Here is a 26873-nt window from a genome sequence, read left to right as displayed (position 1 = left end):
ATGTATTAACTAAAACTCGAATTGGCCTGTGCGTCACGATACGATCGCTGACAGAATGAAGTCGATAAGTTTATATAAAAAGGTTTACTAGGTAATTATTTATCAAAATCAATATTCTCATTGTGTTAATAAGTATGAAAATAATATTATTTATTTTCATTTCAATTGTTTTAACCCGTCAATTATTGACAAACCTAGAGGCCAATTAGAACATACATTAGAATATCCACATAAATGATGTTATTAATTGTTATCATTCACCCCTGCATCTCGCTCACGCTTAAGGTGACAGTCCATTTCCAACGACAGCAGCACTACCATTCATTTTACTATGGAAATTGACAATAACACCGACGCGTTCGTACTAGTAGTGCAGCTGCGGTCAAAAATGGAATGTTACCCTAACATGTACGAACAAGTACTAACGCACTCAATAATATAATTTAAATATCAAAATGTACGTTCGATTTGGCCTCCTATTATAAGCTCATTCGAAAAATAACTATAATGACCAATATGAAAACATAATGGTGTTATAAAACACATGGTGTTATAAAACTGGAAATTACTAGTTTACTCGCCTCGCGCCTGTCTAGTAAACTGTTGGTCTTTCAGTATCAATCCAAAGTAAGTGACATACCTATAAAGATATCTCGGGGTTTTCTCCCGAGGAACCCTTGAGTTATCTCTCGGGCGGATCAATATTTACGGTGAGGCATGGTTTTATGGCGAATAAACTTAGAACGATGGGTTTCGAGAGTATCGGCGGATTTGGACATCAATCTTATGGCAAATTCCTTGTTACGATTTATAAAGTAGTTTTTCATGTAACTTTTTTATGTTTATTGACCATTTTAAGGTGATTATATTTTTGATAAATGTGATTTCTAAACACAGGTCAATTCCGTTTTATTTATTACTACATTATAGTACTAGTAAAATACGTATTTACTTTTATCTTATAATGTATTATTGCCAAACAGTTTCAATTGAATCTATGATTATATTATGTAAACAAACCCATGTGTTTAATGTACTCTACTCATGGCACGTCATAATCAAACGTTTTAACAAAATGGCAAGGACACTGGGCTTAAGAATGCTTAAGTGCTTACTCTAAACTTAGTTGAACAAAGGGAGAGAGACAAGCTTTTTGTGCGTCAGGTTTTCGTGCACATTTTCATAAGTTTAGTATCCGCGACCTGAATTCTTAGGCCGTGACCTACATCTGGAATGCACGCAGAAATTGGGTTGAGTGGCATCACTCATAGCGTTCTGCAATTATATGCGTTTGACGAGTAAACATATTTCGTTTACGCTCATTGACTTTCTGGGTTAAATGTGACATTAAGTAAATATGTTAAAAATGTCTGGCTCAGGCAAACGTGTCACTGAAGAAAGAGCTTGTGAATACATATTTATATAGACGTTATATTTTGTTTATAGAACACATTTGCTTCCAACAAAAGGGCAATATTTTAAGCTTCGCTTGAAACGAAAGAGAGGTTCGAGTGCCTCAAGGATGATCGGAAGCTAAGCCCCGCGCTTGAGAATTGTGCACGCATCCAATTTTCAACGACTCATTTTTTTATACATATACCTACCATGCCGAAACAGACAGCTGTGTATCATAAAATAGACGAGCATTAGTAAATATCGATCCTTTATTTAAATTGGACAGTGTAATTGGTACAATCAGTAATTAGCTACCGTTCGAAGTTTTGCTACGCACCAAATGTATGAATTTAAGCGACTAAATCTTTTCAGTTGATTACAGTGTGAATTTTTTAATGTTGCTCGTTTATAGATCTAACAAAACTTCTGAAATGTGACTATTTATTTTATTTAATCAACATTTTGGTTAGTTCTTAATCTTTTCCGATGATATGATATGTTTATACCTAGGGGCTGTCCATAAATTACGTCATCGATTTTTGACGATTTTTGACCCCCCCCCCTATAATCATCCAAAAATCATGCTTCAAATGACCCCATTTCTTCCTATTTCATGCTACCGTCATCCGATGTCCAGACCCCCCCCCGCCCTAATTTGAAATGACGTAATTTATGAATAGCCCCCTAGGTACTTTAAATAGCTATATATTAGGTATTTTAATGGCGTAGAGCAGATGTAGGTAAGTAGAAGCAAGAACTTCACTTACTTTTTAACACTGCTAATTTCCGGCAGCGTAGAGAAGCCAGAAACTATTTAAAAGCTGAAACAAGTTTCCTAATTGCATTTATTAACCCTACTTTCAACTTATTTATGATGCTTTTGTTGAAGAAGAAAAAAAACTCTTTCTTTCTGTCTTTAATGAATTCCATTAAAAATCGTGTTCCTTTGTTGAGCTGTTTCTTCTGAACAACAGAAAACAATATATCTGCTCACCACAATATTCTTTAAACAATAGCTAAAATAATTACTTAACTAGGTTTTGAAGTGGGGCCAGGTACTTACGGCTAACTAATGTGTATAATTACTAAATTACATTAAAAGCTCGGGGTCGTTCGGTGGGTGAACCTTTACAAACATATTTCGGGATTGTGGTTTCGTCTATCAATGTAAAATAAATTAGCCGAATCTCATACAATATAATTTATTTCCCTGGATGGACGTAGAGTACAATAAACATCGAGAGCGGACTATGCCATCATTTACATGTGTTTGACGCTGCCATTTAATTATCTGTTTCATTTCGGGCAAAACCAGGTATACACGGATTTAATGGCGAAAATTACTCGTTTTATGCTGGTCACATGTACATTAGGTAGAAAAACAACTGTTTGTAGCATCAAAGCTGCAAATTCGACTCATTTACCTAATTTTAAACTGCCAAATGTTTACTTGGTCCTTTAAGAGGAAAGGAGACGGCCGCTTCTCCATACAAACGTAGTCCCCATTTTCCTCTCTGGATATTGACATTATGGAAAATATTTTTACATAATTTGGTGTAGGTATATTAACCATTACCCAACCAATATTTTTTTTAGATTTTTGGAGTATTGTATAAATTAGGAGCGAAAAACAGATTTCTAACAAATTCGAAAAAAATCAAACGTATGGGCATATCCCCGGTTAGTATACAAATTGTTATTTGTGCCAAAATGAGGACTACGTTTGTAGGAAAAGGGATGTCGCTCGGGTCCTCCACTTTCGTATTAAGGTGACAAGATCATAATAAATGTTACTTGACGCTTACCTACCTTAGGTATATGTTTGCATAATGTTGTATTAAATGTTGAAGTATAAATAGTATAAATACTTACTTATGATCGATCTTTCAGCTTGTCAGGTATGACATATAATATATTTACACCCGTGTGAAGTGTAACCGGAATATGGGTACTTTATCGTATCAAGTAGCTTTAATTACTTACTTAGAATAATATAATTTGTGTATAGCAGGCCTAGGTCTAGCAGTCAATTCAGTTTCCAAATTAATTACCTCAGCCTGTGTTCGTCATTACGTACAACCGACGCAAACACAGCCACATTATTGCTTAAAACTAAGTGTTCGTTTGAAATTAGATACTTAGGTTGAGACAATATTTTACCTAATCTTTGGAGTAAGTTCAGCAGTAGTTATAAAAGCAGTAACTTTAAAATTTGATTTATTTTCAGTGAATCTATAGGTTAAAACTCGGAGTAAATATCTATGGAGCCGCCATTAACAGGCGTTCCCCTCTGAAAAAGTCCGCGGCAGCCGGTCAAGGAGGTTATATAAAACTAGTTGCCACACGTCATACGCCATTCAGCAAACGTCAGTCTAGCCGAATTGCAGCGTTTCCTCGTGCACAATGAGATCGGAAACGTCTAGTCTACAAAAAGAACACGTTTCTTATCATATGTAAGTACTACTACATCTAAATATTATCAAATAGTGCATTAACTTTGCAAATAACTACAAAACATTGTCAATCTGAAAGTGATACCAGTGATATGGTATTAGATCTAATTTAGGGTAATTCTAAAGAAGACCTTCTGAATATTAATTAGGTACGAGTAGAATTTCTAATAGGGAATATTATGCGAAACTCTGCGTAGGGGGCGCGACTACCACAATCCATCACAATCTGAGGGTCCGCCGCGGAACAAGAAAATTTAAATTTCGTTATCTAACCTCTCTATCACTATTGCATATTTGAGCGATAAAGAGAAAAGAGAAAATTTACTAGCTAGCTTAGTGCTACACTCTGGCGGCAGAACATTGCAGTAATACGCCCTATTTGCGTTGCTTTTTATTATATAATTTATGTAACACATTATTTTTATATAACACATTAGTTTCATATCAACCTAATCTATGTAATCAAATAAATAGATCTATAAGAATAAAGAAAAGGGGGACGGGGGATCAAAAAGTAGTCGAAAACATCTCGCGTGATTTGTGCAAAACCCCTAAATAACGTAAAATTACCGATAGACTATTTTTTGAAAATTAATTTTTCCTTTAGTTTCTACATATAGCCGGTCAAGGAGATCTTGTCAGTAGAAAAAGGCCGCAAATTTGAAAAATGAAGGCGGGAAGGGATATCGTCCCATAGAAAATTTGTATTTCGCGTCTTTTTTACTGACAAGATTTGCTTGCCCAGCTATATAATTTTATTTAACATGTCAAATATTTTATTAATTTAAGGTATTTACGGCTGTCACTTTCCATAAATAGGCACTTTTAATTTATTACTCTGGTATCACCGTACCAATATTAGTGATGGGACACCATAAAACCCAATATCGGTAAAATCGATATAAACATAATGAATAATATACAGATGGTCAAGCAAATCTTGTCAGTAGCAAAAGGTGGCAAATTTAAAAATAAAGTAGGCGTTTCCGCCTACGGGTGATCGTTCCATAGAAAATTTGAATTTCGCGCTAGTACTAGCGGTTGACCAAAATCAGCTGCAAATGGTGTTAAAGGTATGAAAATCGGCACGATTAATCTTTAGGCCATTTGAATCAATTTGACCCGTAGCACTAAAAAAAGAAAACAAACGGAAAGGAGTTATGACGTCATCTTTTTTTTGTGTGGAAAAAAACAAATTTTTGTTCAGAAACCTATCGTGTGTGGTATTAAATGAAAGGGCATTTTGAGCCGGTTCTAAAAATTTATCACATTATTATATTTTCGTCACTTGCATTCAATTAAAATTAAAATAATTTTCAAAACATACCAAGTTTGGGCTCCTCCAGATACGAAACCGTTGAATTATTTTTTGTAAAATATACCTCAAGTAGTACCCAATATCCTCATATCTAACCCCAAGAAATTAATTTCGAAAATATTTAGTTTTAGTATTTTTATTTTATTTTTTATTATTACAAATTGTGATGTATAGTTAAATCATCGAGAGCGTGGAATTGCATATGTAGTAGTATTGTTTGTTTACAGGCATTCTATATTTGAATTTTCTATTTTCTTGTACTATCAGCATACAACCACTACAAATGCAATTCCATCTTCTCGATAATTCAACTATATCAATCTATCAATGAAACGGCCTCCTAGCCTAGTCGATAGTGACCCTGCCTATGAAGCAAGAGGTCCCAGGTTCGAATCCTGGTAAGGGCATTTATTTGTGTGTTCAAATATACACATATAAATTCCCATATACACATATATACAAGTCCTGGTAAGGGCATTTATATGTGTGATGATGATGATGAACACACAAATAGATGCCCTTACCAGGATTCGAATCTGGGACCTCCTGCTTCATAGGTCACTATCGACTACCCATATAACCATTCCAGTCGCAGAATCACAAAGTGGTAACTAAATGTCAGATGTGTCGTAACAGAGTCCACACAATGTGTCTAGAATTGTTTCGAAACAAAGTGTCGTCGCCGTGTCTACACTTTTCCGTAACAAGGTGTCGACACATTTGTGTGCACTTTGCGTGCGGTTTGCGACTAAATCTGACAGCAAATTTGTGACAGCAAATGTCAATATAAAATACCTCTTGAAAACCAAGGTTTGTCAAACTACTATTAGTGTCTCGTGTGCTCGTAATTCTAGTAAGTCATCATGGGCAATGCAAATGATAATAATCGACCGAAACCATATAAACACCCAACACCCGTCAACCTTTTACAGAAAAGTTTTTAAAGAAATTCAATAAGCTACTTAGGTCAGGCAACGAATGCTCCAAAAGTTGTAGAGGGAAATGCTCGGAACACAATTTTTGACTCCGTAACTCGGTTTGACAAGTTAGGAGGTGAACATATCAAAAGTCCCCGGCCGTAGCCCTTGAGCGGGGGGGAGAGAGGGGGCTTTGAAGGTCCCATTTTCCCGTTTTTCGATTATATCTCGGAAACTATGCATCTCAGCGACATGGCCACTTATACAAAATGAAAGTTAATTTAATTTGTTACAAGTTTATTCGTCAATTTTTTCGATATGTTGAATAGTTTTTGAGATATCCGCTCTTGAAAGTTTATTTAGGGCTCTCAATTTTATCTTGATATATCTATATCAGTGAAGGTGCTAGGCCGTGTTTGGTATCGTTTTCGTATAAATCTGGGGTGCTGAATCCATTTAAGATATCACATTGACACCATTCCACAAAATAAAAATAAATCTTTTTAGGGTTCCGTACCTCAAAAGGAAAAAACGGAACCCTTATAGGATCACTCGTGCGTCTGTATGTATGTCCGTCTGAATACACAAAATAGTTCTTTACCTATAGATGACAGGAAAACCTATTAGAAATGTGCAGTCAAGCGCGAGTCGGACTTAATGTACGGAACCCTTAATACGCGAGTCCGACTCGCACTTGGCCGGTTTTTTTGAAACTCTTCTTGACGCTTAACCGCTGAACCGATTTCGTTGAAATTTGGTATAGAAATAGTTTGCGTCCCGGAACAGGACATAGGATAGATCTTATAACCAAAATCATCTTTTGAAGGTGTGAAAAGTGGCGTGGAAATTTGTACGGGAAATCAATAACCGCTGAACCGATTTATATGAAATTTGGGATGGTCTACATCTTTGATTTAGTTAAAAATGATGAAAAAACATGACTTCAAACCTAAACTTAAACAGTATTAACTTCAAGAAGTCAATTCTGAATTCCCCCCCTACACCTCATTTCACACCTTTAAAGGATGATTTTTGAGATAACTTATTATATCCTGTCTCGGGACTCAAAATATATGTGTACCAAATTTAAATTAAAACTGTTCAGCAGTTTAAGCGTGAAGAGGAGTTTAAAAGAAAGTATTTTAATAAGTTTATATGTTTTTACTTCGGAATGGTGTCAATGTGATACCTTAACTAAATTTGGTACTGCGAATTTATACGAAAACGATACCAAACATGGCCTCGTAGCTTTACTGTTGTAGAAGTCAAAATAAAATTGAGAGCCCTAAATTCTTATTACTTGCCCAAACTTGTGTAGAAGGAAAAGGTAAAATAAAAGTCTTCGGCAGGAATATAAGACACAAATATATATTTTTTTTGCGTTACTATTTCATTCATCAAATATAAACATACCTTGATTATACTATTCTAGTGAGATCCTCATAGATAAACAAAAACATTTACTTAAAAAATTACAAGGTCGAAATGTCACGGAACTTGTGAGAGTAATATGTGAAAAATATAAACTTTTATGACAAAAAAAATCTGGACACAATTTAAGAATCACCCAATTGCGTCGAGGAATCATCTGTATTTTTGCTTGTTTCATTACCTCCTCGCTTCTTTTTTGTCCTTTGTATTCTGTAGCAATTTGTTAGATCTGAAAATACAGATAACTTGCGTCGTCACGGATGTCGATTTATAGGTTTTAGGGAGTGCAGAATTCGAAAACGATGATCATTTTATAATCCAAGATGGCGGCTACGTATTTTGTCATAAAAGTGGAATCCAAAATAGTCATCATTTTCGAAATCTGCGCCCCCTAAAACCTATAAAACGACATCCATGACGACTTTTATGATATAGTGCATGGCCGCCATCTTGGAATCCAAAATAGTCATCATTTTCGAAATCTGCGCCCCCTAAAACCTATAAAACGATATCCATGACGACTTTTATGACATAGTGCATTGCCGCCATTTTTAAATTGAAAATGTTATCATTTTCGAAATCTGCGCCCCCCCAAAACCTATAAAACGACACCCATGACGACTTTTATGACATAGTGCATGGCCGCCATTTTGGATTCCAAAATGGTCATCATTTTCGAAAGCGGGGCCCCCTAAAACCTATAAAACGACATACATGACGACTTTTATGGCATAGTGCATGGCCGCCATCTTGGAATCCAAAATGGTTATCATTTTCGAAATCTGCGCCCCCTAAAACATATAAAACGACACCCATGACGACTTTTATGGCATAGTGCATGGCCGCCATTTTGGAATCCAAAATGGTTATCATTTTCTAAATCTGCGCCCCCCAAAACCTATAAAACGACACCCATGACGACTTTTATGACATAGTGCATGGCCGCCATTTTGGATTTCAAAATGGTCATCATTTTCTAAATCGGGGCCCCCTAAAACCTATAAAACGACATCCATGACGACTTTTATGACATAGTGCATGGCCGCCATCTTGGAATCCAAAATGGTTATCATTTTCGAAATCTGCGCCCCCTAAAACCTATATATCGACACCCATCTCGACTTTTATGACAAAGTGTTTTGCTACCATCTGCATGCAAGACATTTCTATTATTTTTACGTACAAAAATGGCCCCCTGTCAACTTTCAATCGAGATTTAATCGATAATTTATTCGATTAATATTCAGATTAATTCAATTTCAATCTATGTTAGGTCGACTAAACTAATCGCGATTAAAATTTGAGAATTAACTTTTTTTATTCCATTAATTAGTCGAATAAACAGTTAATCGATTAATGCCCATCTCTGACCACGGCATTTTTACACTTTGAGAATATCTGAAAACAAATCAACACAAGGAGCCATTTTGCAAATCCAGTAACATACCAGTAACTTTGTTATTACTTTTGACAGCGCGTGTCATGTATCAACACAGAGTCGACACAAAGTCGAAACATTGCAACTACTTTGTGACTGCAATATTTCTCAGCCTTAAACCATATTTATACATCATAATTAACAAGTTTCGTAGTATGTAAAGCGTTATTTCTGTTATTTAAGTATAGTATACGCATCGAAGTACTAAAAATGCTTCAAATAAAATAGTTATGAACACAGGCACTGAGAAGTAAACAATTTCATTTCCGGCTAAACTAAAACAATGTGGTGGCGCGTTGATTATATTACACTTAGTTTATCAAATCACTCGAGCAGTTTAATTCCCCATAATAATTTAAGTCATATTGTAATATAAATGCAAACAATATATAATTACGTCTTGTAATCCGTTTTAGAGATGGCGTATTAATGTCACTTATTTTTATTTAAGTATTTTTCCATCTGACAGTTTCCATTTGACAGGAACAAAATGAACGAATAAACGAATTTGGCATAAAGTAGTCGCAAACCCGAAACAATGTGTGCACACGGCGACCACACTTTATGTCACTTTGTGTCATGTGTCGACCCTTCCCCATTTCTGGTAACTGTGTCGACACGGCGACGACTCTGCGACTGGAATTGTGACCGAAACAGACGGTGTCGACACAAGATGTGTCAACACCGCGTCGTAACGGCGACTGGAAATGGTTGTATGGGTAGGCTAGGAGGCCGTTTCATTGATAGATTGATACATCACAATTTGTAATAACAAAAAATAAAATAAAAATACTAAAACTAAATATATTCGAAATTAATTTCTTGGGGTTAGATATGAGGATATTGGGTATTACTTGAGGTATATTTTACAAAAACGAATTCAAGGGTTTCGTATCTGGAGGAGCCCAAACTTGGTATGTTTTGAAAATTATTTTAATTTTAATTGAATGCAAGTGACGGAAATATAATAATGTGATATATTTTTGGAACCGGCTCAAAATGCCCTTTCATTTAATACCACACACGATAGGTTTCTGAACAACTTTTTGAACAAATTTGTTTTTTTCCATACAAATAAAAGATGACGTCATAACTCCTTTCCGTTTGTTTTCTTTTTTTGGTGCTACTGGTCAAATTGATTCAAATGGCCTAAAGATTAATCGTGCCGATTTTCGTACCTTTAACACCATTTGCAGCTGATTCCCGAATTTCAGGCTGTACCGCTATCGCTACACCTTTTTCTACAAGATTTGCTTGACCAACTTTATTATTATTTTATTATTACTTAGTAAGAGGGGAGTGGACGGGGTCTGAAATAAACGAACATTAGGAGAATCAATATTTCCATCTTTTTTTACGCCGCACACCCAGGGCTCGGAAACCATTTTATTTTTCAAACCGGTTTCGTTCATTCACCAGGGAACGAAAAGGATATCGTTTCTGTTTAAGGTTACTGGTTAAAAAACTGTTCTATTGAGATACTGATTTATGCCAAATTCGTTCACCTTCCGATTTTGTGGAACGAAATTAACCGGTTAAATTGAAAATATCGAAGCGAGATCGAATGGTAAGTATTGCTATCACTTTCACGTATGACAATGAGTTTAACCGAGAGTCTCTGAAAGCCAAGAGTAACCGGTATTATATCGTTCCATGCGAAACGGTTAGGTGAGAGAACGTAATTTCTTAATTCGGTTTCGATCAATATAACTGGTTTCCACCAAGATATCTCTTGGCATAAGAATAAAAATCTTTTATTTGCGATAAACATTACCAGGAAACGCCGCCATTTCATGATCAGGCTAGCGACTACCAGCCATATCGTTAAAACCTCATCGTTTGACGATATGCCTGCCGACGTTTAGGCACATAAGTAGAGTGAGATGTTCTTAGGCAGATCATTAAACGCCGCCATTTTATGATCAGCCTAGCGAACACCAGCCATATCGTACAAACCTCAAGGAGTGATATTCCTAGGCAGATGATGATCTGCCTAGTGACCACCAGCCATATCGTGCTAACTTCAAGGTGTGATATTCCTAAGCAGATCATGAAACGCCGGCATGTCATGATCTGACTAGTGACCACCAGCCATACCGTGCAAACCTCAACATTTAGGCATATCGAATAAGTAGGATGTCCTAAATTCTAGCAAATGATAACATTGATAACCATTGAAATGGCTTGACAGCCTACTTATAGTACGTGTTTGGGTAGCGTATGATTTTAGTACCTACCTAATACCTACGCATGCTTCTCCAAATGCCACATAGAATGCAGCAATAGCAGTGGCAAAAAATGCAAAAGGCAGATTATTAAATGGCGGCGTTTCATGACATGCCTAGGAATATCTCGATATGCCCGATTTTACGATCTACCGCCGATATTATATACTAATTATCCCCTACCCAATATCCCTTAAATGACATCCTATGGCCGCGTTCCATCTCTGTCATCAGATCTGCATGCTCGATAGTATATTGCATTGCTTTCAGAAGTAAACCAACATGTAAAATATTAACTAATGAACTGATAATAAAAAATCATTCTATATCAGCTTCCAAGATTTGCCCTAAACAAATTGACAAACTATTAGAAATAACATCTAAACAATACAAAAATTGAAAGTTAGTAAAATGCTGGTACAAAGACTTGATATTGTATTATTATCATAATTGATAAAAGCAGAATATAAAATTCATTGTCAATAAAATATCGACAATATTATCGGCGCGTCCCTCGCACTATCTAGGTTTACTTAGAACTGACGTCATCTCGTTCACGGACAGGGTTGTCTGTGTTTGTTCTTGTACTTGTGTGAATATAGTTTTTGCTAGTGTTTGATCATTTTGTCGTGTGCGTGTGTAGCGACGCATGCTAAAAATGCATTAGTGTTAACATTCTTTGTGTGTGTTACCTCGTCCCCCGCGCCAAAAACGACAGAATTTTTCAGATAGAGTCTGTGCGGAAAGAGAAGAGTCGTGAAATGTATGGGGCCCAATACATTCCACGACTCTTCTCTTTCCGAACATACTCTAGAAATTAGTGCGCGTCTCCACTCCATAGATATTTACTCCGAGGGTTAAAAACTTAACAAGTGCTCTTTTTTTCTTTGAAGTTGTCCACCGAACTAATATGGAATCTACTTATGGTTAGGTACATTTAACCCTCTCAACGCTAAAAACGTTTAATTGAAAGACATCGTCAGTAGCGTCAAAAGCTTGTCATTGTTATGGCACACGCTGTTAAGTGGTTAAGGTTTATATTTGTTATACACTAGACCTGCCGCACTCGTTCATATTTAGTTACACGTAGTCGCGATGGTGACCACGTTAAAACAATTGAGTACGCTTCAGTTATTCCAATACGTTATTACCGTATAAAAGTAGAGACTTAAAATTGTATTTGGCGCAGAAAAGTTGGAGTAAAGCTCAGTTTATATTTCTAATATAAATGAAGCTAATATCTATTACTGGATCTGCAAGGGTGTCCTTGGCAGTTTTCGCATGCTTGAATTCAAGGTTTGAGCGAGGCAATCCGGGCTCTAGTTTCCATAGTGCCGCGCGGGCTAATTGGAGCCATCTTCACGAGCTGACGTGATACCTTACCTATCTACTTACGAAGTACTAAATTAGATAGTACGAATTTCGACATCTTGTTTCTTGGTTTCATTTAGAATATCTATTTCTTCCCAAGTAACTAATGGTAACCAACCGAGTCTATTAGTATTTTATGAACAATTATTTTAAACACAATATGGTTTTTGTATTTAAAGGCCTTTGTTGTTTAATTGTCATCGATCTGCATACACTGTCTTTTTTTAATCCGACTACAGTTTGATTATAATAATTCTTAATATATTACAGGTATGAAACCACTCCGAAGATAGTTACAGTTTGCCTAAAATGGTTCAAAGTGTCCAAATCTTTAATATTAGTAAGAATAATTATAATATTTAAGAAAGACAAATTTAATAATCGCTGTACACTAATAATTGTTACTTCAGAGGACCCCTCACATCTGAATGCTATTGTATTTTATCAATATTTCATAAGTAAGGGCGATCGGCGCGGGCGGCGCGTCGCTGTAGGAATGCGAATGAGACCTCTCAATGTGATTAATTCGAACAGCGCAGGGCTGTTATTCTCTTTGTCTATCAAGTCCAGAAGAATGTTCGCTTTAAGAAAACCAGTATAAATCAGGCAGAGATCTGCATGCAGAGGCGGAGATTACAGTTATACTGGTTCGCTTTAGAAGAACTCTTTGCATGTGGTTGAGATAACAGCGCCGGAGCGGCCTGCCCCCGAAACACAGTCACGTCGAACAAAGTTATCTTGTTCTTAGTTTATTTCAGCGACGGTTTATTTTCAGGAACTATTGACCATTCATATTCAGTTTGATTTTTAATGTAGAAATTACAGGTATATTTTTATATTTTATTTTTTACCTATTTAATGACAAGGAAGCGCCAGTATCTAATCAAATAAAAGCTTAAAACTGCGCGATATTTACTAAACGGAAAAAAGTAATAACAAAACTTTAAAAAATATGACGACTGACTTAATTTTATGAAATCATACTGGAGTATGAACTGCTTTTGGAATTTTTAAAACAGGCTTAATACATAGGTACATAGCGAAAAACTCAGTTATCAAGCTAAAGTCAGTTATCAAACAAATTAATTAAGTTAACCTTGTTAACAATATCACATAACTCGTAAGATTATTTATACATCTCTAATGACACTGGTCACAGGTAACGACTGTTTTGTCCACATACATCCCTAATGAACCAATTCGACGTCACATCCAATGACTAATCAAGAAATATGGACAAAAAGATTCTTTCAGACCAATCATTGACCTAAATCTGGGTGTCGGCGAAATTTCCTTTTGTGTTTTCATCTCGTAGTCTCTCTGATGCGACGGCGCGGTATTCCCTTGTTATTTTCCTGTGGATCCCCATTGTCTGGTTGGCGGATAGTTAGAAAAACAAGTTGTTAGTCATTAGTCAACCCAGTTTCAGAAGATTACGAATCAAAACGATTTGCTTGGGTTTTAGGGTTTGTCAAGAACGCAGCAGTACATTACGCAATTAATTTGTTCAGTTTTGAATCAATAACCAGGGCCGAGACTTTACACTATTACATGGAAATATTTCAAGAAGGTGTTCGGGAGTGGTAATTTATTGTGTAGGTTCGGTGCCTATTCTGTTTAGCGCAATATATTTCTCCGGTTGATCGTTAATTCGAAAACAAAGCGGAATTCACATTGGCGAATTACGAAAATCATTACTATGGCAGTTCCAGCAGCACCGCCATAGCGTTGGTATTTAAGGAGGAGGAGTAAATTCCAAATAAGAATAACAATGGGAATCCTTGGAGTGTCTGTCCCCATCGTTGCCATTTGCCAGCATTTGTGGCGACGCTTTTCAAAACCGGCGCCCTGACATTTGTCACTGCCGCTTCGGCTTTTGTCTTTTCGTTTCTAGACATTTTTCTCTAGTGAAACAGAAAAAGTTCATTATTTAATTGTTTACTGTTATAACTTGTTTAAGTTATGATTTGTTCTTATTAACAAGGAAGGAGCACTATGCCGTACGTATAATCGTACATACATAAAATGATGCAGACATAATGCCAAATTTGTATCGCCATGCCATCGTGTATGAATAAGATTATCTACCTATCTGCTTATTTACAAAAATACAAATAGGGATAGTTATCATGCCTATTTGTCTGCTGTGTGCCTGACGACTATGTTTAACTAACCATTCAACGTATTTTCGTTCCGATGGGACATAAAACTGACCTTTTTTTCTTTTACGGTCGTTCGGACAATCGTCGAAATATAATGTGAATTTGTCAGGAGATTGATATATCTGGTTGGAGAAAATCCAACACCTCGAGGATTGGATAAAGTTTACCTTTTTAGGAGAACAAGGGGGTCCCGAGGGAGGCTGGGATTACGCAGGGCTCCTGCTCACGTGCGTATTCCAGTTCTGTTGCGGGATAAACGCGATTCGTGTAAAGCTTAACAATAAAACGGCTCTGCTCTACAAACTTTACCTAGAATGTCCTTCTTTTTATAAAGGATCCTTTTTGGAGGGATTTATTCGATGGTACCGTCATCAATCACACACGTAAACAAGCTCGGTTAAGTTAACAGGTGATTTCATCTGTGTCAGCCCGCCGATGCCGAGCGGCCATTGTTAATGTGACGACGGTCCTCTATCCATTACGCTGAACGTTATCATTTTCAATCATTTGTTTTATGATATTAAGACGTACCTACTTAAAATAACATGTCGCGCCCCATAAATCAATACACACAAATTATTTTAATATATTGATTGCATTTAGAAAAACTACAATTTAAACATGTATAATCTGAAATACAGATGAAGTCATATGCTTAAGCAAGAGTGCTTCCTGCCCAACCTAATATGTAGAATCCAGACTCGAGCACAGGGGGCCTAGGTCATGTTTTGGAATTGAAACCTCAATTGATCCAAAATGAATGGTATTAAATAACATAAGCATATTTAAAAGAACATGACCTAGGCCCCCTGTGCTCGAGCCTGGATTCTAGATTAGTTGTACAAACTAGGTTTAGTTTGTACAACTAATCTTGTTGTTTCCTCGTCGGAGTTAAAAACATTGTAAGTAAGTAAATACACATCATAACAGCTTTGGAAATTCTTTACTAAGAAACTTAAGGGTGCTCAGTTTGCTGTTATTTGCTGTTAGAGTTTGCTTTCTATGCTCATCATCTAATGTACTTACTCCGAGAAACAAAGCTTAAAAGCACTCAGAAATGCATGTATCCACTAAGTTAGATCTCTATCACTAAAACGTCTTCAAGAGAGAGCAAACTTTACAAGCAAGTATAAGTTTTATTCGTAAAACTTAGTAGGTGGAAATATGTAATGGTAGGTATACCTACGTAGGGGCTTATCGGTGGCTGGCAGCCACCCAAACGCCGGCAAGGCTCAGGTCTGGCTTTGCGTTCGACCACGGCTCAAGTCCGGTTAACTTAATGCCTCGGGTTACAACACATATGTATCCTCAACTAACTTTATAAATAGGTACATAAACTTGCCGTTTGCAGGTTATTTGTACACTTTGATCCAGTGTGGTAACTTTGTTACCAACAGTCGCGTTTTTGTGTAAATTGATTCGAATGTGTTCATCACAAAAGTCAGAAAGTATTTACGTTACTTTGTGCTCACAAAGCATTAAATAATAGGTACTTATGTAAACCGGTGTCGGAGTCGGAGATACGAGCGGAGCCAAACTCATTTTGGAATTCATCATCACTCCCTTGCAGCAGTGAGCAAAACAGAGTTCCAAGTACATCGTAAACAATAAAGTTATAAGAAGTACAATAGCATTAGGCATTCGCAGAGCGTTTGGCTCTTCGAGTTTTCGAGTCACGAATCGTTAAATGAAATAAGAATCCGTCATAATTTGTCCGATAAAATGGCGAGATAAGAGAGAGCACGAAGTTTTATTAACGGCTGTAAGAGATTCACGGTGTAATGGATTTATTCGGTCGGGTACTAATTAATTTCAATCTGTTCCCGCTCCAGTAGGCGTATAATGTGGACATTAGCCAGTGTAAATTTCCACATGGGGTATTTGGATGGAATTATAATGAAAATTTCTGAAGTAGCAGTTTTGCGGATCTTCTTAATTGCTTGATTAATTATTAGTAGCGCTGCGAGACGGGGTTAAAACGAGACAAGGGTCGTTCGAAGATCCGCAGCGAACGACATCAATAAGCTTTAATTGGCAAGAACCATCAGGGCTATTAGCTCGCCCCAATTACTCATATCACTCGATCTTCCCTCCCATCTCTTACCGAATTCTAATTGTGTTCTCAATCAATGAAAAAGTGTCTTGTAAACTAATATTTTTTTACGATCGAAAAACATGTTAGGTGTATGTATTTTAAGGAGTTATTTATTATAGTTATAAATTCAATTCTGTATCCGAGATTTCAAACTGCAAAATTAGTTTGTGCCAGGGCTGTCGCGTCATTCGAATGAATTAATTAATTAATATATAGTTATATACACCCAACTATGTAGGTTTTGTTTATAGAATAATTATTAATTACTTTTCCCAATTTTTAGGCATATTGGAAAGCCGCGAGTTTCAATATTGCTCGGGGCAGGAAATATTTCCATAAATTTACATTAATATTTAAGTATTTTTACTTTAAATTTTTAAATGTCGTTGGCGGCTATATGTTACTCCTGAGTACAAACATCTACACCCTTGTCGAGTTTCAGATAGTAGGTACTAATCGTCTTGTCATAAGGGACAAGGGTTCCTTGTTACCTATGGCAGCCTAAAATTAAAGCAGACAATTAACAGCAATTAAATAAAAGCAAACAGTAAACAAACTATTTTATTTTCCATTCTGACAGATCAAATCTAAAGCTAACCCAACAGCGTTGATTAGTACATGTTGACCAACGTTCGTAATTTATAGTGGTGCACTTTGCTATTAGGAATTAGAAATAAGGGATATGAAAGGGAGGGTCGCGGTGCCAGCGCGTCGCCGCCTTTCCCATCTTGACGATCCCTCTGACCTATAAACACACTTTTGGATTTCGCTTCATTGGACACTTAAATAAGCGATATGGATGTAAATAAACGTATATCAATCAAATTGATATTGTTTGATCAAAACATTTTAGCCAATATCGTTACCATTGGTAAATATTTGCCAATATTGATACTTAAGTTTTATTGTGTTATTTCAGTTACTGTAAATAATCAAATCAAATAGTCCATAAGTGGAATCAATAGTTCAGTGTGTCTCTGTGTCAATAATTATTATACCTACTATTTGTTTTGTTTATTCTTATCTTTATTGTAGGCTCGTAAATCACAAGCATGTTTGTGAACATCGCATTTTTGATTATTATAGGCAGGTAGTTTTTGCAACGCAAGTATTGGGAGTATGCCAAAAAGACTTCGTCCATACCAAATGTGGATTCCGCTTAATAAATCATAGTGGCCTAAAGAACAACTTCGTTGGCCAGTAAACTGCCCCAGTGGACAAAATACTTCACATAGTCAATTAACAAAGTGTTCTCTCTATATACTTACTTAATTTTTTTAATATGTGTGTCGAACGATACATAAAATCCTAAAGTTCACGGGAAAATTAAATTTTATACTTTTACTTAGGTACTTACATACAAAAATCGACGTAAGTAGAAGAACTTGTTACTTTTTATTATTTATTTCTAATATTAGTGACCTCCATAATATTAGATAGGTAGCAAATGACGGTAATATTATTCAGTGTGTATTTTTCCTACTTTCGCACAATAATAGTTACTTAGATTAGGCCCTTCACACCTTCATAGGTTTGATAAAAAAATGTACGACTTATATTTTTCGTACAAAATTATTCAGCAAGCAATGTACTTGGTTTTAACTCACGAATACTCACGACGTACCATATACATACATTACCCCTCAATTTTTTTCTTAAAATGAATTATGCTCCTGTAGTTAAAACTAAATTAAAATTTTCTTTGAGAATTGTGTCATAAGCTAAAACCTACGTCTCGTTCAACTTCGCGGTTATATCCAAAATGCACGCAGTCGATACTACTCGCGTGACTCGATCGGGAGAGGATCGGAAATAAGACACTCACCGCCTTTTAGTATTTGTATTACCTCTTCCTACCGTTTCACCGCTTTCTCCGCATCGGTTAAATATCACTCATGAAAGAAAAACATCCTATTGATAATCGGGCCTTTATTTTTGTTAAGATCAAAAGATTTGAAGTGTTTCTCTTTACAAGCTTTATATACAGAATAATTGTGTTGCTTTTAAGTTGTATAGTTGAACACATTAAAATAAGTTAAGTATTTAAACTTTAACTTAGTATCTATACATAAAAACATGTGGTTTAAAAATATATGGTGTACGGTATCTACGCTGAGTTTGGCTAATAAAAGGTAAAAAAACATACTGTAACTGTAAATTAAAATTACTCTACTATGTAAGTAGTCAATAGTCTTATTCCCGATAATATTGAAAACATGTAACCTATAAAATTTACGCAATTATGTTTTTTCAGTTTTAACTAATCATTTTAGTAAAATAAAAAGTGTTCGGTAAACTTTTTATTAAGAATACTAGGATGATCTCACTAAATCAAAATAAATCTAATATACAAAATGTTTTTCTGTTGTTGTCTTGGTATAAATAGGCAGTAAAGCCATTGAAGTAAAGTCAAGAGTAGTTGGGAGTTCGCATTATTGTTCGGTTTGTAAGTGGCAATTAGGAGCGTTTACAATAGCCCGCCTACATCGGTAAATATTTACGCAGCCTTTAACTACGTGAGAATGATTCGGCTATCCCTTTAAGAAACGTAACAAGGTAATTCTACACATTTACACAGCTAAATCAACATTATTTTGGACATTTATTGTCTGTTATCGCCAATGCTGTAAACTACTAAATGTTTTTACGTGTCTTATCTACATTTTACTTTGTATATTTGTTTTATTGGATTCAAATGTTAAAACTAAAGTTTAAACCACTTCCTGATGTCTAATACAGTTGAATATGAATTTAAATTTAGTGTAGATACTTCAGTAATTTCAATGATAATGTAGATAGTGCAATGCTAACTTGGAGCTGAACTCCTCTATAAAAACTATCTCTAGAGAAGTAATTGAAAGGCGTGCAAAGGACAGGAAGTACAGTTAATTCCGTACACGGCGGGAAGAAGTTGATAACTGGCGGGAAAAAATTAAAGAAATTGGAACCTTGTGTAATTTTATTTTAAGTTCAAATTTCTTCGATAGAATATCTCCAGTTATCAACTTCTTCCCGCCGTGTACAGAATTATAAAACTGTAGTGTGTATCAAATGGAACCAAGGAAATATTTTTGACGGTAACTTGTTTATTTATGATTAATTGAAATTTATTATATCCTGGCAGTGAAAGTAAAGATGGCGTTTGTTGTCGCAATGAATGAAACCACTTAAGCGTCCAGTGAGCTTGCAGTTAGTTCTCCTTTGTAACGTTAGAAGACAAATAGAAACAATCGTCTCGGTCCATCGGACGCTGTGGGCGGAAACTAACCGGAACACCGGCGCGTGTATCGTTGACGCGGCCTGAATTACGCTTATTATTATTTTTGATTTCATACAACAGCTCGTTAAACAATTTGCCTTTTGCAATTCAATATCAATCTGAGATCAAATTTTAAAAAACCAGGTTGAATTTGAAATTTATTACGCTGGAATACGATAAACAATTAAATGTCTTTTCCAATAGGGAACCTGCAGTATTTTTATATTTTCTTTAATTTTAAACCATGTAATTAATTTCAGATTGACGTTGCCGTGATCTTTGATCTTACTTGGCACTGCTGAGGGCCCTGACGGTTGGGTGAGCACGGCTTGGGGCGCACTTTCTTGACGGTGGGCGAGCGTTCTAGGCCCGACACCGCTACCGACACTGTCGTGACACTATTCGTCACGCCCGATGACGAGGATGAGGTCGTGCATTCTGAAACAATACAAATTTCATATAAATATCTGATACAAACTGGGACAAGGATTAAATTTGTTGGAAGTATGCTTGCTGAGCAACTCAGACTCATGTAAATAACTATTATTAAAGCATACTGATAACGCCGTAAGTTAAGTAAATATTAAATATAGCCGTATATGTTAGACAATTTGGTTGATTAATATATCATTTTAACAGAATTACTATAATGATTAATTTACAACATATATAATACAAAATTTAAATCGTGTCAGATATTTTTGCGGCCTTCGTTGTGTAACATATTATTGCAGGTGACTGTACGTATGTGCGAATCATGGTTTGGGTCTCTATTGTTTCCCAAAAAGTTTTAAGTCATAATGTATTGTTTGCCCGCATTTTCGTTAGTCGTAATTTATTTTGTTCAGAAACGCGTCACTTTTCAGGATTGCCATAAAACAAACCTAACCTACGGCGCGAATAATCGCGCCACTAACCTAACCCATCTACAGGATAACCTTACGAAAATCCTGAAAAGTTAACGGTTTCAGTTTTATGACTATAATGATAATGACAAACAATACATTATGTCTTAAAACTTTATGGAAAACAATGAGACCCCTCATGGTTTTACTAGACTTTTAATAAAATTAAGAGTAATATACTGCTTTCGTGGCATGTGTTAGCATTGGCTCTTACGCAAATAAGCCCTTTGGCAATGATATTGCGAGCCCGGCAGCCACAGTTATTACTCCGATATCAGCGTTATTGGGACATAATTTCTGTGCCTTTAATTTTAGGCGTTCGATATTAATTTAGAGAGGGCCGAATGCAAACAAAGCATTAAACAAAAGGATGAGAAAATACAAACAGAACGATTAAAACGTACGCCGGTAAATTTTAGAATTACTTCTCGTTTTAGACAGCCCAGGAAAAATTGCTAACAAAGGCGAAATTAAAGATTGCTTGAGTGTACGCTAACTCAAGCAATCTTTAATTTCGACTAGTTCAAGCAACACTTAATTATGGGTATGTTTCTTAATGTCGTGTACCAGTTTCTAAATGCGTCGCAAGATCGAGATGCCTGACGAAACAAAAATTCTCTTAATATTTCACGACGATTAATCGCTTTTAGGTATGTATAAGATTTCCACGATAAATCAGTAAAATGATGAGTTAATTTAATACACTGGCGACAATGGCGATCGGGAGTCCAGATTGCGAATCCTATCCCTGCGCTAAAGACAATAGCCGCTTGCACCGCAGCTAAGACACAAAGGAAGTCATATCCTGCCCTTAATCATTGTAAGCAGTGAGGGACGATCTGTGTCGAGACAGTCCAGGCCCAGTGAGCCTTAGGGCCAGATATGTATCGGGTACAATAACGCGGGACGCATTCGGAGCGACAAATCAAACAAGGGTATAGCGGCCCGTATTGATCGGAACATTGATTCAAAGGCCTTGGGCCGTGACGGGATGTTCTTTGTCACTCCTCGGCAACCATTAGTTTGTTTATTTTGTGCAGACCGCACATCCGTCTCAGCTGGCCGATACTCCTAATGGAACGTAGAAAAATGATGTCCGATCTCTTAGAGGCGGCCCGTCGAGGAAAAGTAAGTAACAAAGTAGTCGATTTTGAGCCTTCCACGTGATGAATAGGTAATGTCCTTGAAGAAAAAAGATTTCACGAACGGAGGCACTCAACGATAACATCGCTTGGACGATTTATGTCGGCCTTAGAGAGTAGGTACTCGAACCATCTTTGCTACCTTTCATTTCAAATGCTCCACCTATACATAGATATAAGTAACTATGTATTTTAAAAGAGACATTGGGGTGGTATATATGTGTTATCTTACTGCTTTTAATTAACAGATTTACCCCCTTATTCATAAACGTTTACTAAAGTTGACAAGCCGATAATAATCGTTTGTACCTTTCCGATGTATTGGTATGATGGAAAGGGATAAACGATTATTATCGGTTTGTCAACTTTAGTAAAGGGGGCTTAGTGTTGAAATATTTTAAATAAGTATTAGAATAGGTAATATCATTAATAATTTTACAAATTGATTAAAAGTGTGAACTATTTCGGATAGGTTATTTAGATCAAATTCATAACCTGTTATTACAATCAGAATATGCCTCCTGGGTACTGAAGAGGGTTACTCGTGGTAGTTTTACGGGAGAGTATGAAGCTGAAGCGGCGAGAATGCTCCCGTGGGGCTTTTCTCCCGACGCCGATAGGTTGCGTCGACGTTCATTATCGATGTGTTAAGACCTGTTTTTACTGAAAGCTTGAAATACCACATGATATATTATTTGTTTTCATGTTGCATATACCTACTTCTGAAATATCGAGATGAGTAGGTACTAAAGCTATGAGTTACTAATTAAATATTTACGTATCGTAATTAATGGAAATTGCTACTCGAGATTCTATTTAACTAGGGAAAACTTTATAATTTAAAACTGGCTATATGTTCCCAGTACGGCTACCATGAGTTGACACTTGACTTTTACTCGCTCGCACTGGTGTAACGGTGCGATCGAGAGGGAATGCGATCCAGTTCACGCAGTCGCTAGCGTAAATGTCAACTCATGGTAGCCGTGCAGGTCGCGTATTATAAATCTGCAAGTGACAAGTTCACTTTTTGCGTCTTTTTCTAACAAATATTATATGACATTGAGGGTTGACTGTTTATGATGCGCGAAAAAATGATTCGCTATCCTCCATAGAAAGCAGTCAACCTTAATTAAAACTATCTATACGTTCTAATTATCTACGTTATAATTATAAGATATTGATTGCAATGCACTTCTTTCGAACTCAAAAATATACAGGTTTGCATTAAAGCAGATGCATTTTTGTTTTTTTTTTACTTTGTGATAGTTTTCGTATTATTCAATTTGCTAATAAGTAGGGTTGCCTTTACTTATTCAATTAACTCTAGAGGGGCGAAAGGCTCGTCTGGCCGCCGTAAGTGTTTGCATCTTGTTTGACCCTATTAATTAAGGCGAGGTATGCCCGAGGAAAATTTTCAGATTCTGTCAAATTACCCCATTTCACACACAAGCACACTTCACGCACACTACCTCACTTTACTGGGCCAGGTCAGTGACCCATCCTGTTTTTTTTAAGATGCAAATGAGAGTATTTTGAGTTTCGTGTTAACCACTAGCCTCCTTTGAGGAAGAGAAACTCTAAAAAAGTTCAATTGAAAGAAGGAAGAGAAACAATATATTTTATCTTACTCTCCTTGTCTTTTCATGTCACATGTGACGTATTTAAATATAAATTATAAATTAACTAAAATCGAATTCATTAGGTACGCGTACTAAATAAACCGAATAAATACAGAAGTCGTCAGATGAAAAACGTTATTTAAGTACTACTCTATTCAATAGGGCTTTCGATAAGGCGCAAAATCAATTCAATGACAATTTCATTGAAATCATATGTGTATTCCGATGATCTTACTTATTATTATATAACTTACTTACCTTAGCTTAGCTTCAATCTGTATATGTATGTATATTTAGTTGTAGTACCTATCTAATAAGAAAATTTTGCATGCTTTTTCAAGTGAAATGTAGGGGAGAGCGGGGACAAACGTAACGGCGGGTGGAAAGGAAAGTAACTATTGCTCTGTAGGTTTATCTAATAGTCAAAACACCACTCCGCTGCTATTAGGTGATAGACAGTGGCGCCCCCTTCACTTGCATTCAGTCGAAACGGGCGCCACGTGCTATAAGGTTGTATGAGAGGACGCAACGTGATTTTTCGAATCAAAAGTACGTTTTTCGACTTTTAGTTATTTGATGTTTACGTTGTATTAAAATACATACATTTTCTGAATATTTGCATATCCCCTAGAGTGGCATTGTCCGGCTCCCGGTCTCTACGGTAAGTGGCGGGGAGCCGGGAGACGGACAGACATAACAAGCCGTTGAATTGTACAAAAGTAACATTTACATCCCATACAATATATACCTATTGAATCTAATATGGGGTCACATGCTTAATGCGTCAATGATGATTTAAACGATGTATGCCATATTTGTGAGTGAAAAAACTCTGACCCTGAATTATCTGAGTAGAAAACATGTTTATAACAGAATAATTGATCTCATCACTTGAAATAAAAACAATTTCTAACGAGGACTTAATATTGATTTGTTTTCTTAAAATGCTAATGTTTATGTAGTTAAAACGCAAATATTAGGTCATTACCTATGAAATTGGCGTTTTGTTCGGAGAATTTCAACGAAACACGAATTTCCATACAATTAATTTTGCGGATATTTTTTTGATGGCTAATTCAAACCAAACAAAATTTTTCCAGTAATTTTTGACACCTTTAAGGTATGTTTTCAATATCTCCATTTCTTGAAAATTGGTACCATTAGAAAAATATAAGTAATTTTAATACTCGAACCGACAGCACATGAAAAGACCTATTTTCAAGGCTTAATTCTGAACACTTAACAAAAAAATAACAATTAATTGTATGTAAAAGCGTTGTTTATTGAGTGCACTGTAGTTTTATTGTAATTGTGTATGTACTTTTGTAAAAAAAAAAAAAACTAGGATCAGACTTATATCTATGAACAAAAACGCCAATTTCATAGGTAAGGACCCAATATTAAAGTGTGTGATCAATAATAATTTACATAGTTAATTAGTACTTTTTTGTTTTGATATGTCATATTATATTAATTACAGCCCACTGTGTCTTGTTACTTTTGACCCACACGTGTTACTTTCTGCACGCCAACGGGGTCATAAGTAACAAAAGACGATTTTTTTGTCACTCTGGTACTTACATACAACATACACAATTATAAGGTTAATCAAGATGTTAATGTACAGAACATGCAATGAAGTTATATATGACTACATTAATTTCATCAAAATAATAACGGTTAGCCAGAAACTAAGGTCAAAGAACAGGGTGTTGCGTTTCTCCCCGCTCTCCCCTACGCATCCAAAATTACTGTCCACCTATGATCATCACTACATTATTGCAAATAAACATATCGTTATCTTTATTAATAAATAAAGTCCTGGCAGGGTGGAAATTTAATTTTGGCGGATTGTTTTTCTCTGCATCTGACTGTACAGCTACGCCAAATTTTTGGTAAACTTACGGTTATATGTTCAGAATCTGAATCTGTGTAGTTATTTAGTACGAAAATACTTAAGATATATGGACATTCCTCTGGTCCTTGAACTACGTCCAAAAGAGAGGTATGGGCACTGTGAATTACATCTACCTAACACCTCTGGAGTTGCAGGCGTCCATAGGCTACGGAGACTGCTTACCATCAGACGGGCCGTATGCTTGTTTGTCATCGACGAGGTATAAAAAATAAAATTAAATATGCACAGAATATGATTGAACTAAAAACTTTGTTTTATTTTATAGTAAATTTGGATAACAATCGATACATAGACAATCACAGTAAACCAGTCCGCAGCCTGTAAGCCTCGTAGGCAAGTATATCTCGGCCTCACGAGCCGCAAAAACTCGATAGGACTGAGGCTAGACCATAGTCGTTTATTTATTCTTGATTTCATGAAGGTTTGCAGAACAGCACGTAACCGCATTATACATCTAGGCGGACCTCACAGCAACAAAATAGGTGTACCGCTTCAAGATTTTCAAGTAGTACACGAAATATTTACATATCGTTCCGTATTAATAGGTAATATTTGAAGATCAAAAGTTCTCTAACATAAATACAAGATCACAAAATTGTCATCACAATCAGTTCATTGACGTTGACGTACAGAAGTCACATGGGTAGGTACGTTTTTAAAATGACGCAATATTAGGTAATACCAGCATAATGAAAATTAACTCCAATCAGTAAGTATGAGTCTTCAAACTTTTTTCATTTTAAGCGGGGTTTCAAGGAGCAAATTACTTAAATGATTTTGGAACCGTATTGTTTTAAGATAGTTTACTGCATTTTTCAATAATTATGCCCAGTAAACAACAACAAACAAATTTAAGATGAGACTCGAGCTCTATGTGATGATAATCTATTTACCCTATTTTTTTAAATACAATTTGTCTACTGGTATACTTTTTCGTATACGTATGTGATTTAATGTCAAAATAATTGCAAAACCCAACTGTCAGTTTAGTGCGCCCCGCGATAGGACCGCCTTCGTTCAAGCCCAGCGGGCATCTGATCAAAGAAGTTGCGTGCACGGGACCGCTGATATCATGTTTTTGAACTTATTTATTAAATGTTAAATTTAAAAAAAAAGTAATCGCGGAATTCGCTCAAGCATAAAATTGCGCGTTATTAGAAGCAGTTTTCATATTTTTATCTTTTGTGCACAAATTATTACGAATCTTTAAAGTCTATTTTAGACC

The 26873-nt window shown here is 36.0% G+C and overlaps 2 protein-coding genes across 3 annotated transcripts in view; one reads left to right on the top strand and one right to left on the bottom strand.

The window, feature by feature from the left end:
• The window catches only part of LOC134799522 (AF4/FMR2 family member lilli), a 287646-nt gene that overhangs the window by 40009 nt on the left and 220764 nt on the right, over positions 1-26873 (bottom strand). For both annotated transcript variants that reach the window (XM_063771941.1, XM_063771942.1), the window contains exon 5: positions 20354-20502. In XM_063771941.1, the coding sequence (XP_063628011.1) occupies positions 20354-20502 (149 nt within the window). The remainder of the gene's footprint in view (positions 1-20353; positions 20503-26873) is intronic.
• The window catches only part of LOC134799545 (CAAX prenyl protease 2), a 271391-nt gene that overhangs the window by 96801 nt on the left and 147717 nt on the right, over positions 1-26873 (top strand). The gene's annotated exons all lie outside the window — the stretch shown is intronic.

This window comes from Cydia splendana, chromosome 18 (assembly GCF_910591565.1).
Source record: "Cydia splendana chromosome 18, ilCydSple1.2, whole genome shotgun sequence".
Lineage (NCBI taxonomy): Eukaryota > Metazoa > Arthropoda > Insecta > Lepidoptera > Tortricidae > Cydia > Cydia splendana.
The sequence above is the reverse complement of the archived record's forward strand: the minus strand, read 5'-3'. Positions and strand labels throughout refer to the sequence as shown.